Raw genomic sequence first — 17387 nt, 5'->3', positions numbered from 1 at the left:
AGTTGTCCCACTTAAAAAGATGAGAGAGGTCTGTAACTCCCATCATGGGTACACTTCAACTGTGAGAGACAGAATGTAAAGAAAAATCCAGGAATCATGTATTTGTATAATGGTGCGGCCAGTATTTAGCACCTACAAACAAGCACAAATTCTGGCCCTCAGAGACCCGTTTCTTCCACTTTAAGATGCATTTTCTTGTATAAAAGACACCTGTCCACACCTCCAAACAGTCAGACACCAACCTCCACCATTACGAAGACCATGGACCAGATTGTACACCTACACAATGAGCCAGTCTACAAAAGGCAAGCAGCTTAGGGGTGGTAGTAGCCTAGTGGGTAACACACTCGCCTATGAAGTGAGGTTCAAATCCCACTTACTACCATTGTGTCCCTAAGCAAGACACTTAACCCTAAGCTGCTCCAGGGGGGGACTGTCCCTGTAACAACTGATTGTAAGACGTTCTGGATAAGGGACCTCTCGCAAAAAAAATAAAAAATAGAGCGGGGACCAACAAAGGTTACTATTAGACACTATCATGTCTATGATCCCAGTCACTGGCTGAGTGGCTACGTAAAAAGCATTTCCAAGGTTCTGGTGTGGCCTATTCAGTCTCCAGACCTCATCCCAATAGAGATTCTATGCCCAGCGACAGCCCCAAAAGAGCTCTTGAGAAGATCTGGGTGGTAGTAGCCCAGTGGGTAACACACTCGCCTATGAACTGTCCCTGTAACTATTGATAAGTCGCTCTGGATAACGGCGTCTGATAAATGCTGTAAATGTAATCTGCATGGAAGAATGGGCCAAAATGCCAGCTACAGTGTGTGCAAACCTGGTGAAGAACTATAGGAAACATTTATCCTTTGTCATTAACAACCAAGGTTACATTACAAAGTGTTAGGGTGAACTATTGACTGAAACTTATTTTCTTATTTATATTCTTATATATATTATTCATATGATGTGAATTCCTGGATTTTTCTTTACATTCTGTCTCTCACAGTTGAAGTATAACCATGATGAAAATTACAGACCTCTCTCATCTTTTAAGTGGGACAACTCGCACTTTTTGCCCCCCTTTTTTTTTTTTTTGCCCCTCTGCGAATATATAACAAAAAAATGAACACATTAAGTTTGTAACATAATTGAAATGTCATTTGTTGTATTCCAAAACACACTATGAGGTTAATTTTGTATTTAAACGTAGAATCAGGACTGCTGAAAATACACTGTGATTTTACATAATCTTTTGACATAAATATAGATGGTCATATGCAAGAATGACTCTGATAACCAATGGCAGAGGATGCTGACATGTTCAATTTGCAGATGTTACAGAAAAAAAATGAGACATGGTCCAAACCAGAATATTTCGTCTTCTGGGCAGATTGATGGATCATTTGGTGTGAAGAATCAATGAAGTGTAGCAACATTAGGGTGGTAGAAGGGGTTTTTACCCTCTCTGTGATTATGAAAATGAACATGAAAATGAAGTTATTGTCATTGTGAGACATGGCAGCACAGCACACAGTGACACAACAAAATGTGTCCTCTGCTTTTAACCCATCACCCTTGGTGAGCAGTGAGCAGCCATGACAGGCACCTGGGGAGAAGTGTATGGGGACGGTGCTTTGCTCAGTGGCACCTTGGCAGTTGGTGGATTTGATCTGGCAACCTTCTGATTACAGGTCCACTTCCTTACCCGCTAGGCCACAAATGCCCCAATCAATCAATCAGTGTTTGTTTATATGGTGCTTTTTACAATGTACAATGTATAACCAACTGACAAATCACATGGAACTCTATTAGGAAAAAAAAAATCTTGATGGTGTAAGAAGGAAACTGTAAAAGAGTTTGCACAAAGTAAGAAATACAGTCTTCTGATAATTGTTATGTAGCAATTAAATGACAGAATAGAAATAACTCATGAATAACAACAGGATAGAGCTCATTTGATAAAGACAACACAACTCAAAAAGGTTGTATTTAAAATGAACATAAATATGTAAACGAGCATCATTGGTTATTTAGTATTTTGTGACATCTATAGCCAGGGGGCACCAGAGGGATATAAATGGCTGCAGTGTTTCTCCTTAAGCTAAAATTATATTAGTTTAAAAAAGAATTTTAAAGTTTACATTTAAACAGTTTTGTAATAACGTGCAGCTATTGTAGGATTCAAAGGAAGCTGTCTGACCAGTTTCTTCCTGTTACGAACACGCCTGGAAACGATACTGTTAATAACTTAAAAACCATTTGTACTGTTTAGTAGCACCACAAGGCAAGGGTTCAAATGCTGTAGGTACTATGCACACTTTGTGAAGAAGTCACCTTGGCTGGGTGGGAAGATGATCAATTGTTTTCATCCTTGGCAGAGCCTTCGGTGCCTAGCATACAAAGATGCAGTGACCTTTGTGTTGACATAATGGAAGCATTCCTATCTCATTTCTTGAAGCCCCTGTGTAGGGGCAGGGTAGATAGCCACATTTATAATTGTGCTCTCACTCCTCCTGAGGGTTTCTAAAAGAGGATGGAGAAAGCGAGGGGTCAGATAGCCTGAGTCAGCATGTTCAAATTAAGCTCTTCCATACCCCCCTACTCCAACAAAAGGGGACAAAATCCTTTGCTTGATCACGACAAATGTTTAGTATGCGCTTGGGAGTCTTACCCACAACTCCCACATGGCCAAATCTTGTGCTTGAACTGGAGAATGTTGCATCAGCAGCCCCGCACAAAAATAAAGGCAACCTCTCCAAACAATCTTTTTTAGGATTAATTGTTGTTCTAAAATCAGCCTATCACATGGAGTCCTCATAGTCATTGAGCTGTAAGGGCATGTATAAAAGACACTGCTCATTAGCCAATTCCTTTGGAATTTGTAAATAAATTATTAGGATTTGAATCGATGCCTTTTTCATTCACTGATGATATGTAATGATGGGCATTCATGGTGAGCTTTTTTCAAAATGAAATGAGTAGGCGTGAATAAATTATCCAACTAATCAGTGTAACTTGAGAAAGCTATTAGTAGTATTTACTAACTCACTCACTTCCTCACTTTCCATAACCACTCATTTGTAAGTATGGTCTGGGCTGATACAACCCATTGTGGGTTGAACACCAATATGGGATGCACACACAAACCCTCATGCTCAAACACCACAGACTATTTAGCGTCACCAATTCATCTAGTGTGGCTTTGGGCGGTGCGAGGAAACCGAAGAACTCGCAGGAAACCCACACCAAGACGGGGAGAGCATGCAAATTCCACACAGACGAGGCTGGAGATGGAATTCAAACTCACAACCTTGGAGGTTTAAAGCCACGCCTCCTCCCAGTCCTTACGTCTTTACATTGATATAAATATAAGCTCCTCCCTGAATGCAAATCTCCAAATGTCGGGTGAGCAAGCAGACAACTAAATAAATTGGAAACCGCAGGTATAACGGGTCAAATTTAAATTCCAGCTTATATACTTAAAAAAAAAACAACCACCTGAAAAAGTCCAGATTGATAATATTGTTAGTATTCGATAGCAGTAGTTATCTTTTGAGATCAGAGGGGCCATCTGGGCCATACAGTCTTGTTTCCAGAGTTACTTTACAGAGAATGCTGCTCCTCAGGAGGACTTCAAGTAGTTGTAGAGGGCAGTAAGTCCACCCTCCAGCACTTCCTTTATAGGCTTGAGCAGTGGGTTGTGCAAGATGTGAAGACCTTTGTCAAGAGGGTGGCAAGCCAGTTTCTCCAGCCGCCTCAGCTTGAACATCTCTGCCGGAACATTCTGGATGTCGTTGAAGTCCACATTGAGCAGCTCAAGCTTTGTGAGGAAACACAGGGTCCTGGGAAGAGAGTGGATGCAGTTACCTTCTACAATGAGGATCTTCAGGTCCACAAGTACCTGGATCTGGTCCGCAATGTTCTCCAGCTGGTTGCAGGCCATGTGGAGGAAGACGAGGCTCTTCATGGTGTAGACGCAGGCGGGAATGTGAGAAATGCAGTTGTGACTGAGGTTCAGTTTCCGCAGGCATGCCAGAGCTGACAAACTTGCAGGTAGAGTATTGATCTGGTTGTTGGCAAGACTGAGGACCTCTAGCTTTGTGCAGAGACCCAACTCCACAGGAACCTCTGTCAGCCGGTTTCGGTAGGCGAAGAGAACTCTGAGCTTCTTCAGTTGCCCAATCTCCGCGGGCAAGCTGCTCAAATGGTTACCCCAGAGATTGAGCACCACCAGGTTTTGCAGGACAACCAAAGTAGAAGGCATGGCCCTCAAGTTGTTCAGTGACAGGTTCAACTTTTGCAACTCTGTCAGCTCCCACAGTTCCTCCGGGGGTTCGATCAGACCACGGCGTGCCAGGCTAAGGACAGTAAAGCCAAAGTGCGTAGTGGTGTATCTGCGGATCCTCTCGACAGATGTAAGGTTCTCATCCCGCCCAGCATTCTTGGCTCCCTTCTTCACCTCCTCGTTGGCGAGTTCTTTGGCCGACTTACCGCCCATTGCCCCCTCGGCAAGATTCTGATCTCACCTATCAACGTAAAGACCTTTTTGTAAATAAACCTTATTCCATTTGGCTCCAGCTGGATCGACGTTGTGGCATCATGGGGATAAAGTTTGATCGGCTCATCGCAACTCTGAAAGTTCCAGTTGGTGAAGTGAAGGTAACGCACAGGATCTGCCAAGCTCCAGAGCGAAGCTGTAAAGACGTATGTCCGTGTGTGTGTGTGTGTTTTGGAGCTGGACTTGACTTCCCAGGGGCCGTGCTGACAGACAAGGGGAGGGGGTCTGAAAGAGCCACAGCAATGCCTCTTACCAAATTTCACTGCCCCACTCCAGCTGGCCCTGTCACTTCAGCCACCTTCCTGGGCGATAACTAACCTTGATTGTGTTAAGGGCATGGGATGACCATTTTTGCTTAAGCAATTTGATGTCCTCAACGTCACCACACTACCTTCTCCTTCCATGGAATCACTAAGCTTTGAGGACAACCGGAGAGTGCTGGGAAACAGAATTCAGCTCACTGATTATCTTTTGGGTGTTGTGATGTTGGTTCAGTGTGAATTAAGAATTATTTTTTTTGCTGACTTCTGATCACATATCAGATTAAAAAGCTGATTCCAACAACTTTTGTGAGCAGATATTTCAGACTTAAATACACGACGGTACTGATTACTTCACACAGTATTAGATGACATTAAGATTAAAGAGTTATAGAGCTTGTGTTTATTAAACCAAAGAACAGGCCGGAGGGGATATATCATTTAGATTCAGTGCTGTTAACATAAGTAAGGGAATAACAATATACAATATTGTTTTTATTGCTCGAGTTTGCATTCATGATGTATTTCGGTACACATCAGAATGTAGTTATATTGGAACATCTTGGTCAGGTCATTAACTCATGTCACCAGTAGCCCAAAATAGTCAAATAATTGTCACAGTTTCCTCGGATAGCCTTAAAGTCAGAGCCACTGACAGGTTTTCAAACAGATTCAGGAGAACGATAGAAGAGATGCCTCTAGGCCCAGAGAATTTAGAAATTATCGCCCCACTGTTTGCTCAGGCCCAGGGGTAATTAAGAGTATTTGAGAATTGTTGTGCAAGAGGATATTTTAAGTGCTGTGGGATTGACATAGCCTACTTCAAGTATATATAGCGCCCGATTGTAGCATACTGACACATGAATGAATGCAGGTCTTCAAGTGAACTTTGTATGTTTGACTTCACAGTTAACAGGCATTGCTGTGAAATGGATCACAAAATTGTCCATAATGCCAGTAAATGATGAGATATTTGGAACCAGCTCTACCACTGGAATTGGGTGCCCTAAGCACTAGGAGTGGTAGTAGCCTAGAGGTAACACAGTCGCCTATGAACCAGAAGACCCAGGTTTAAATCCCACTTACTACCACTGTGTCCCCTGAGCAAGACACTTAACCCTAAGTTGCTCCAGGGGGACTGTCCCTGTAACTACTGATTGTAAGTCACTCTGGATAAGGCAGTCTGTGAAATGCTGATTAATGCTGTAAATGTAAACTAGGATGCAAGACCAAGGTCACTGAGCTTCCACTTGCATTTTATATTTATTACAAATCATTTGATTTGAAATAAATGGCATGCATTTACTGATTAGATGGTTTTTATATTAGTCAGAGTTGTTCATATTTCACATTTTACAAACTCACCTAAAAATAATTGTCTGTGCTTATCAGTTGCTACAGATGTGACAGAGATTTAGATAAAAAATTTAGATTCACTAAGTGAGATGTTCTGAAAAAGTACTCACCTAAAAGTTTATAACATTTGTCGTAATTTACTTTCCTCTTCTCTGATCTGCATTGCACTCCACACTGTTTTACAGCATACAGCATTAAATCACAAATAAGTGGCAGAAGGTAAACGCGAGAATGCTGCAACTCCATTCTGTCATGTGTTTACGAGCTCTGATGACCATGGACATGACTGTGAGTGAGATTCCACTGGCAATGCGAGAACTCGGGCGATCTGACCTGTGAGCCGTGAGTCCTAAAGGTCAACACTGCGGTGCCCTGGTGGGTGGTGTAAAAATAATCACAAAATATCTGGCAGAAGGGAAATGTACAAGAGAAGTCTCTTGTAGGGGCAATTCCAGCATTCCAGCTCCACCGATTACACAAGAGGAGTGACAACACAGGGAATGACCTGTAAAAGTGAAAGTGAATGTTTTTGTCATTGTGAAGCACAGCACACAGTGCGCACAACAAACTGTGTCCTCTGCATTTAATCCATCACTCTTTGTGATTAATATGTTTATTATGTTTTTTTTATTTCATATTGCAAGAGCTATGAAATGGAAAGCTGTTCCTCTGGGTTGTGGCTGACGAAGCCCATCCTGGGATCAGAGCAGGACACCAGCCCTCTGCAGGGGGCACAGACACCCACACACCATTCACAGTCACACGGACAATTTAGAGTCTGCAATTCAATTTGTCTACATGCCTTTGCATGGTGAGAGGAAACCGGCGAACCCGGAGGAAACCCATGCCAACACAGGGAGAGCACGTAACCTCTGTAGGTTGGAGATGTGAGGCTACATTGCTAACTGCCACCCATGGGTTAAGCTCTTCATAAAAAAATAAAACCACTTTGTTCAGATCATGGTCCCTGTGATAAAGACTAATACCGTGTGAGCACAAATCACACTTTACTTAAGGCATAAAGTCAAAAGCGTGACGATAGCATCTTCACACTCCAGCACACTAGTGAGAATGTAATTGAGATTTGAAATAAAATCTTTTATTTTCCCCGGTCCTGGATGGAATAAAAATGTCAGAGCATTTCATTGTTTTATTTATCTGTATACTTGATGGAGGCTATTTAATACCAGAGCTGAAATAAGGAAATAAAATGCTTTGAGTAAACAGGGAAAAAATAATAATAATCAAGAGGTGAGAGGGAACAGGATGATTAATAGATCTGGGGATATCAGTGCACAGGCTATTACACAACATAAAGATGCCATTTGTAATGTCTGATGAAAGGACGGGGAGGGAAGGGGAGCAGAGCAGAGGAGAGCAGCGGAGAAAATGGCTAATGCCGTTACAGAGTACCCAAATCAGGTCTGAGCTGCTGAAACAGCATGAGAGAATAAAAACCAATTGGGCCTCTGACAACGGCGCGCACCGTGATGAAGTGCCACCGCGCAGCCTAACTCCATCGCGCCGAGGGAGATGGAGTGCAAACAACACACAGGCCAACGGACTCCGCTCAGTATGGAGCTAGTGTACTCATAATTTACTCATTCTGCTCCCTCCCTGTCTGCCTTGCATGTAACGCGGGGAATTGTGGCTTTGGAAAATCTCATTGGCTGGCTGGTTAGGTACCATTTGTTTAAAACAAGGACCCGGGTGTTGCACGGGCCAAATTTAATTCTGCCCAGCCTGCCATTTCAGACGCTGACTGCTTCATGCCGAAGCACCTGGCTATTCTTCACCCGTGCTCCGTTCTTGCCCAAGCACTATTAATGATGCAGCTCCAGCTGGAAGGTGGGACCACGAGCCTTGGAGATGCAAGAACGGGCTGCCAAGCGGGCAGCCGGTGGACCTAGTAGGTGATCACTGCACTAAACTGCCTCCATCAGAACCCCCCTTCATTACAGGCCCAGAGATCTGCCCAGCCGACATATTCAGTATTGTTCAGATGGATCTCTCCATCAAACCAAGATGCTTAGTAAAAAAAAACTTTTTTATTACAAAATATATATGTACAGTACAGGCCAGTTATGTATGAGTTATGTACTTAACAAAAAAAGGTGAAATAACTGAAAACATGTTTTCTTCAAAATATCTACCCTTTGCTCTGATTACTGCTTTACACCCTCTTGGCATTCTCTCGATGAGCTTCAAGAGGTCGTCACCTGAAATGCTTTTCCAACAGTCTTGAAGGAGTTCCCAGAGGTGTTTAGCACTTGTTGGCCCCTTTGCCTTCACTCTGCGGTCCAGCTCACCCCAAACCATCTCGATTGGGTTCAGGTCCGGTGACTTTGGAGGCCAGGTCTCCACTTTTTGTCAAGTACATAACTCCACATGTGTTCATTCATAGTTTTGATGCCTTCAGTGAGAATCTACCAATGTAAGTAGTCATGAAAATAAAGAAAACACATTGAATGAGAAGGTGTGTCCAAACAATATTCAGAACAAAGAATGCAATATGTAGTTTGTGGGACTTTTAAAGTCTAGTTCAAATTCAATTCGATACCCTTCAAACCTTGAGTTTGAGTGTAAAGCACTCACTGCAACATTGTAAGAGACGCATCTAGATCTCGTGTGCGCCTCTTGAGAGTGTTATTGGATATAGTCTCGCCTTCTCAGTTACTAATCTCTTATGAGCTTACCACAGCCATTCCTGGCACATACACAGAGCAAACAGTCTTGTGACAGATACTGTATATTGATGGGTTGCGTGGAAACATAAGGCAAAGTTGCTTGGCAGTAATAGATTGCGGGGTCTTGTCGTGATCTCTTTGTATTGAACTCTCTGGTTTCAGTCATAAATGGTTTTTAAAACTTGTGTTAATAAATAATAATGAGTTAATAACTCAAAAACATCCAAAATATGATCCAGTATAATGCTTGTTGTGTGAGTAATATGATAAAAGGATATTCATATTATAATGATTAATGTCGCATAATTCTATGAGTGAATACATGCTGTATTTCTGTCTTTCTGCAGTAATGATTCGGACAACTCTGGTTACTGAGCTGTGGGCTCCCTGCAAATTTCACTACAGCAATGAATCACAAGAGGGCGCCACAAACAGTATTTTTAATGTGACAAAACTGGGTTGAGCTGAGGCTGAACTGAGGCCAAAGAAAGCCTGGATTATGATAAATCGGTGAAATTATAAATGTTTTTATTCCACACATACAGGACAGCGGGTAAATGTTATTTCTAATGTAATCTAAAACCTTCCTGGGTCAAAAGCCAACCAGCCAACAGAATCCAGCTTTCCAGCTTCTCAGTAGTTGAGTTACCATGACGACACGTAGTCCAAATTGACAGTGTATCTGAACGGGTGAAAAAACATCTAAATGTATGTATGTAATTATAATTTAAATATAATTAAATACATACATATGTATGTCTGTTGTAACTGGGTTCACCGTGTTTTGATAAGCCACTCAACAAATCCTAAACTGCGGGACAATATTGTCCACGGGGAAATTTTTTGCCAAGAATATATCAACAAAAACAACAACAAAAAAAACAAAACAGTAAAGCTTATTAGCTTTCATGCATAATCAAAATTTTGGGAAACTAAGGATCACAAGAAGTTGGGGAACAGGTCGAGATGACCCATTTACAAATGAACACAGGCTACCTAGAATTTGAAAAAAAAAGATGACGAAGAGTTAAAGCAAAGACCTCAAGACAAAGGATCATTCAACACAGCTTTGACTTAAAACGCGTAAATGCGTACATTCATTACACGGGCTGAAACGGTCAACTCCCCCCCCCTGCTTCTCACCTAATGGTACATCCCAGCCGGCGACTTTGTAGCGGGACAGAATGAAAAGTTGGGAGACAAAAGTTGCTGCTGAATGGAGGAGGGGGACAGAGAGGAGAGGTGATCGTCTGGCAGCCCCGCGCCCCTGCAGCTTCCCCAGACTGTCTCGTCTCGTCGTTTCTCGCCCCTAGCCGCGTAGGTCTGGCGCGTCGGGAGGAAAATGAAGTCCCTGCTTGCGCTTTTGTTGCTGTGTGCATCCTCCGTCGAGTGCCAGCAAAGAGGTGAGCTGGAAGTAATTCCTTTCCTTTCTCTGAACGTCCCATTCAACACGAGGCCCCTGAAGAGCTCAAATCTAAAATTTCCACACAGAATGAAATGGGTTTTTATTAAATGTATTTTCTTTTTTATAATACCGAATTCACACCCCCCCCCCTCAACGTTTTTTGATGAGATACGAGCAATTTCTATTACAATTTCTTCTGCACCACACCAGTTCTAACGAATCTAACTTGCTGAACAACTGAAAGTTTGCTCCCTGTGAGAGATTTCCAGGCTGTTGCTGAATGACAATGGCTGACGCCTCTCCTCCTCGGAGACGGGCCGTCGCGCTGGGGCCTTTCATGCAAGCACGAGAAAGCATTAAAGCCAGCGACAATAAATTGGCCATTGTACAGATGTCTGTGATGTGCATGCATGGATGAATGTTTTTTTTCCCCCCACCTAATATTATCTAATAGTGTTTTTCTAGGGGGGGTTTTTGTCGCCAAATCCCGAGGGTTCGTTACCCACGCCACTCGTGTCCCGTCAGTGAAAGTCCCTGGTTACTGTTCTGTCCTTAGATGCGAATGTGGCTCTGAAATGTTGTCACAAGCTGCAATGTCACCCAGGGGTTTTTCAAAACCGCTGTGTTCCCACGGACCTGTTCCATCTGCATTTCGGTTCACTGTGTATCAGTCCGTGGGACGCTGGCATCCGGGTGACAAAGGTGGAAACTGATTGATGGGATGCTACTCAATGTAAATTTACGTGGGTATTTAGCCTGCATCGCCTTTTACGGCCCCACAGCAGAAAGAGGCAAGTGGGTTCGTGTGAACATTTTTTGTACTGATTCTCAGTTTCCACTAGTTGCCATGAACGCTTTTGTGAAATGATAATATAACAGTAGTTACTTAACATTACAGCTACACGCACACACTGTAAGCATTTCCAGTTTAGCAATTAGCAGCGAAACACCAACAGCGTAAAAAGGATGATTGTTTTTTTTTTTTTTTTTTGCTGTGATTTTGATCACCTATCTAACAAATGGGCAACCATTTGGCCTATGTGAGATGCCAACTGTTCACACCAGTCCTCCAATACTGATGGCGTGGCTCTTTTCAAGACCACCCCAGCATCTGCTTGCGATGCAAACAGTGATTAGATAGCAAATGTGCATTGGTATGCATTGTATTGTAAATTTAGCCTAGTAATCTAGTTGGTACCCTGGCTAAAGCTGATCCTAGATCAGCTGTCCCCATGCACACTGAGTGCATATAGAATCAATTGTATTATTTTCGCTCTTCGTGTTGCGTCGAAGAGAGGCCTGCGGCAGGTATTGGCAAGATTTGCATAAAGGGAGCTCCACCGCAATCTAGTCAATGATTACACTGTTGCCAAGGGCTTTTGGACCTCTCAAAGTCTGAGAAGGAAAGTTTATATTAGTATGTTTAATGTTGGATGGCGAAATCATCCCGAATGTAATACTGTTTTGTTTAAAATGGCGGCTTTAATGATCACCGGTTGTGCTTTCCTGTGAGCTCCTCACAAAAGTTTGGACGTTATGCGACTAGCGTTTTACACATTAGAGATCAAAACCGAAGACACGGGACTATAACACACAAGTAGTTATGTAACAAACAAAGAAATGGCAAATAAGGTTAATATGTTGGAACATTTGGAACATTGCTGTGATGGCAGCATTTCACATGCTTGGCTTCTCTCTGCCACCTTAAGTCGGACAACCAGGTTTATGCTGAACACTTTCTTATCATTCACCATGCTAATGAGCATCTAATGATCACAACAGTGAACAAAGCAGTAAAAATGAAGGTAAAATGAAGCGACAAAATGTGTTTCTTGCATTGGATTATTGGATTCTTGGTCTCAGTAAACACCACAGAGTAGATGCATCTTTGGATGACACCTATAATAGAGGTTTTGGGCCACCTTGTGCCTGAGAGCTCCTGCTTTGGCTAAATATACAAACATGCACAATAAAATAAATACATACCACATTTTGAAATGTATGTTTGCAGAAATTTGGCTGGAAGTACCCTCCCTTTCAGAAGGGGCTGCCGCTTCATGGTGGCTTCCTGGTGGCTTCCTGGCCACCGATGAGAGCGTTTATTTGGACGGGAGGACCCAGGAATTTATTGAGTGGAGCAACTGCTTTCCCCAGAGACTTTGTGGACAAAGTGCTGAGCTGTCACTGCTTCTTCATACATAAAGTGATACCTGATCTTACCAGGTGTCTGCTGGACTCTTCTTTGTTGTCTATGGCCATTGATCGCAACAGAGTGTATGTAAAAAATTATTTAAATGCTTTCAAATTCATAGCCTCAACAATTTAAAAATCTGTCAAGAAGTGATATACCTGGTTCTGTATAGTTTCTTACAGAAAAAGAATGATTAGTAGCCTAGTGGGTAACGTACTTGTCTATCAACCAGAAGACCCAGGTTCCAACCCCACCTTCTGCAATTGTGCCTCTGAGTGTCTCCGGGGGGGGGACATGTTTAATTCTTCGATTTTCGACCTTTACTTAACAAAGTAGCGTATTAGCCAGTTGGAAGGTGATGAATGGCTGGTGGGCAGCACCTAGTGTGTGTCTCAGATATGCAAATAACGGAGTACCAGCTGGGTCCCTGCAATTAGGAGAATGTCTTCATTCATGCCACTCTTTATCCCCCCCCCCCAACGTTTGAAGTAGACTCTGACCACTGGAATGCTTTGAGGAAGGGGGAGGGTGTCTTGATTGGAGCTTGTTGGACTTTTTTAACTCGGCTTTCACCCATGCAGTCTTGCTTAAAAGATAACTGTTCATTTGCTGCATGAGGTAATGTTTGACCACTGTCAACTTCGGTCTGTTCTAATGAGAGCATGACACACAATTTAAAACGCTGCCACCAGTTTGATGTTGTGTGGACTCAGGGGCAGATTATGTAGTGTATGGAGTTCATGGTTTTGGTTATTTGGTTTAACCACTGTGGCAGTAAACCCATACAGCGTTGATCTAGGTGATCAAGGACCTAGGTGGTGGAATGAAGGAATTCAACACAATATAACCAAATATATAAATCAGAAATGTATTAAGCATTGCGATATTTAAGGCCAGGTGGTGAGATTTAGATTTTTCTAATAATAATGCCTCTCTAAGCAGGTTTTAAGGTTCCGAGATTTGGAGTAACTCTGCTTTTTTGAGAGGAACACATTCTATTTGCAAGTCACTTTGTAGGGAAAAATGGTGCCTTCAGGGTTAGATAAAAGTGACTGGCAGTATAATGTTTCTTTGTTCCATTTGTAGATGTCACCATTCCCTTCACTGTGGCATGTGTTGGGATCCGCTGATGCCTGTATGCATGCTGATTCTGAACTACGGACAAAAGTGAAGATCAGTGCAGCTCTCATCAGTCTAGTTTAAAACCAGGTTGGGTCAGGTGCCCTGCCCAGCTACGTTACTTACTGCTTAGCCTGATCCCGTCTCATTTTGTGCTTAGCCCCTTGCTTGCCGTAATGACGGAGGCAGGCAGAGATGCCATAAGGATAAAGGGGCCCCGGGGTTATCGCCATGCACCAAAGGCAGCTACCATCAATAGACTGTGGTCATTGTCAATTGTTCAAGAAGTAGTCGTTTGCCGCATCAGTGGGGCATGTAAACACACGGGACGGGTGCAGGGGGAGGTCTTCGTCTTCAAAGACATGCCCTGGTGAGCATGGGGAAGGGGACGAGGGCTGAAATTTTGGGGCCGGGAGGGACTGGTGTGGGCTATGGGTGGTGCTCCCTCTTGTTGTTCCAAACTTGTGGTAATGTTTTATACACAATCCAAATGGTTTATTATATAACAAAAATAAAATATGGCTTAGCTTCTAATTAATTTATATCATATATTAATAATAACATTCTAAAAGATGGTAAGCAAGCATTTGTTGAATTGAATGAATGTTATATTTGCTTTAATCGTGAGTGCATGATCCCTTTGAGAAGTTTCAGTTGCTGATGGTCTTCTCTCATTTCCAGGCCTTTTCCCAGCCATCCTGAACCTGGCCAGTAATGCTGAGATCACAACTAATGCCACCTGTGGCGACCCTGAGCCTGAGATGTACTGTAAGCTGGTGGAGCATGTGCCAGGCCGACGGATCCACAACCCACAGTGCCGGATCTGTGACGGCAGTAGCGCCAATCCTAAAGGTACCGGTGATTCAATGCAACTAACCATAGTTTAGTGTTTATTTGATGATAAAAATACATGATTAAATGTTGGATTTATTGTTCTGCTGACAGAGCAACATCCTATCACCTATGCGATTGATGGAACCAACCGGTGGTGGCAGAGTCCTAGCATTAAGAACGGGAGACAGTTTCACTGGGTCACCATTACGCTGGACTTACGACAGGTATGATAATCACAGAGGCAGACATGGCTTTAGTATGAACATCCAAAATCATTAAAAAAAAGGTAAATTGAAGCTTTTTGTTGTTTTACATCTCAAATCTGTCTCAAAGCTACACAAAAATCTCAGTTTATTCTGAGTACCACTTCACAGTTTTGATTCCTGTACTTATCCGCAGTATTACTGTTAAAATGAAATTGCTTTTGACTGATATCAAATAAATGCTCAGACAGCTTTATTAGAAGCATCTGTCCTGTCTGTGACAGTGAGAATCACCCCGCAGACACGTCCGACTCTCCAGACTGTCATAAAGCCCGGCTTGGCTCGTAGCTCCTGCGCTTTAATCGGCTGTCAGTGATGGCGGCAGTAGCTTATTCAGCCGCCCCCGGGGCCAACTGGAAATCAGAGCCCCGGCCAGGAAGTCCACGCGTCCCTCCCTACGCCTCTAAATCTCCACTTTTCAGCAGCTGTGTGAGGCGGCGAGTTCACCTTGCAGCCACCAGCACACCTGCTGCACACCAGCCCTGTCTGGCTGATTCATTACGTACTCGTTTACAATGAGAGGGAGACGGTCTGGTCATTACCGCACCGTGATTATCAGGATGCCTCCCTTTATCTTTCCATCTGGGACGAAAGACTCAAAGTCAGTGGTTCGGGTTTCAAGCTGTGCTTCATGTTGCAGAGAGGTGCAGCGACAGAGAGACGCTGCACACTTCTCTGTTGTTGATAAAGTGCAATTTTATGTGGATAATTTCCAGATTTGCCAAAAGCATATGTTCATACCTGCCCAAAATAGTTTTTTAAAATGTGGTCCTCCTACACTGATTATATGACGCATCATACAATTATCAAGGCATATTCATTTTATGGACTAATTTGTAATATAAAGCCATTTCTGAATTATGGATGGATGAGTGATGATGAAATATCACACAAATTAGTAATTATTGGTAATTATGATGATTATTGTTATTATAATATTTATTGGTCATTTGTAACTTATGGCTTTAGTCTGTGGGAGGATGTGTGTGTGTGTGTGTTTGTGTTAGAATCCCAGGATAGGTATGTGATTGTGGCCTTCCTATAGAGCTGAGCCCCTCAAAGCAGATTAGAATTCCCATGAGGCCACGGGGTGCCGGGAACTTGTCTGCAGGGACTCTGACGATGCTTAATCCCACTCCAAGCTACGACTTAAACATTCCAGTTGTGATGGGGGAGAAAGGGAGTGGGAGACCCTTGCAAGCAGTAAATAGCTCAGTAGAAGCTCATTATTATTGCGAAACCTATATTTAACACAGAGTCCATTAAACTGAGTGGCAGGCTGCATAGGCGCTGACGTTTCATCCCATCAAAAGTTTATCAGCGTACAAATTAGTGCATAATTGTTATCAACCAGAGAATCAAATTTCTGATGGACCCACACTATGCCATTGGTGGGGGTCACACCGGTTTTGCCGAAGGGAGGATTAGCCTGCGGGAACAAATTGCCAAATTACACTAAACTAACACCCGTCCTCGATCTCTATCCCCCAGGCCACGTCTTCATTCTTTCTTACAGACTCTCCTAAATTAATTTTCATTGTGTTTCAGTGAAGAACATCTCTTTAGTGCTGCTGCAATAAGCCATGTCACTAGTCTTTTTTGTGAAGTGATTGTCACAGCAGCACAGCACACAGTGAAATTTGTCCTCTGCATTTATCCCATCACCCTGAGTGAGCAGTGACAGGCGCCCGGGGAGCAGTGTGTGGGGACGGTGCTTTGCTCAGTGGCACCTCAGTGGATTGGGATTCGAACCGGCAACCTTCTGATTACGGGGCCCCTTCCTTAACCACTAAGCCACCACTGCCCCACTCACAAGTACCAGCGAAAAGACCATACCCAATCATACATATACACAAACATCACATTGTAGGGGGTGGACAGAGAAAATTTGAATTACATGGAGCAAAAGTCGTGACTCTCAACAGGGGAGGGAGAAGGGGAGGTGGAGGTAGTCCAGCGGTTCCGCAGCCGTGGAGGCGCCACGCAGACCCACCTGCTCACGCCGAGGGTATGAAGCGTAAAGCCGTGGGACGGGGGAGGGTGTGGCGAATGCTTCAGGAAGGTGGTTTGATCGTGCAGCGGCGAGTGAAGTGAATGTGGAATTGTAATGCAGTGACTCAGGTCCCACGGCTGTGGGAGCTCCTCGCCTTGGCGCCTTGCAGCCATCTGGGCCCGCAGGAGACGTTCTAGACGTGGTAACTGTGAAATCCACGCTGCGAGCCACATTAAAAAGACGCGCGTTTCACCGCAGGACTCTTCTGTCTGGGGGACTGGGATGAGTCAGTCCTTTGTCTGGTTCAGGCACGGGGGGGATGGAACAAGGACAAAGCAGGACAGGACACAACAGGGGTGACCTCAGGGGAGGCCACATTATGGACAGGGGTCCTGGAACCAGGCTAAAGAACAACACAAACAGCCCACTTTTTCGCATTATGAGAATATTCTATTTTAACTGTATACTTGCAGAACAAATACTCGACTACCAAAATACTCCACCGAAGGGTTGACTAAGAGTTGGGCTTTACAACATGAGAAAGCTTTTAACCTTTTTTTAATAAAACAGAAGCTCCGGGGGGCCAGTTAGGCCCAACACAGCTGGGCAGTCAAAAGGTGTTTGGACAGGAGAGCTCGTGTTTGCTCAGGGTTTCCTCTGAGTCTGTCACACTCTGCCTAGCTGGGGGTGCCATACAAGAAGAGAGACCCCAAATGGCTTTCAC

The 17387-nt window shown here is 43.5% G+C and overlaps 2 protein-coding genes across 2 annotated transcripts in view; one reads left to right on the top strand and one right to left on the bottom strand.

Annotated features, from left to right (window-relative positions):
• Window positions 1-1650: 1650 nt before the first annotated feature.
• Window positions 1651-4764, bottom strand: lrrc30a (leucine rich repeat containing 30a). Its single transcript, XM_028968669.1, has one exon. The coding sequence runs from the start codon at window positions 4493-4495 to the stop codon at window positions 3620-3622; it is 876 nt and encodes a 291-aa protein (XP_028824502.1). The 5' UTR covers window positions 4496-4764; the 3' UTR covers window positions 1651-3619.
• A 5257-nt stretch (window positions 4765-10021) lies between these two features.
• lama1 (laminin, alpha 1) overlaps window positions 10022-17387 on the top strand; it is a 35941-nt gene continuing 28575 nt past the window's right edge. The window contains exons 1-3 of the mRNA XM_028965131.1: window positions 10022-10261; window positions 14255-14425; window positions 14519-14631. Of these exons, the coding sequence (XP_028820964.1) occupies window positions 10201-10261; window positions 14255-14425; window positions 14519-14631 (345 nt within the window). The 5' untranslated portion in view covers window positions 10022-10200. The remainder of the gene's footprint in view (window positions 10262-14254; window positions 14426-14518; window positions 14632-17387) is intronic.

This window comes from Denticeps clupeoides, chromosome 2 (assembly GCF_900700375.1).
Source record: "Denticeps clupeoides chromosome 2, fDenClu1.1, whole genome shotgun sequence".
NCBI classification, from domain to species: domain Eukaryota; kingdom Metazoa; phylum Chordata; class Actinopteri; order Clupeiformes; family Denticipitidae; genus Denticeps; species Denticeps clupeoides.
This window is presented reverse-complemented; position numbering and strand designations above follow the sequence as displayed.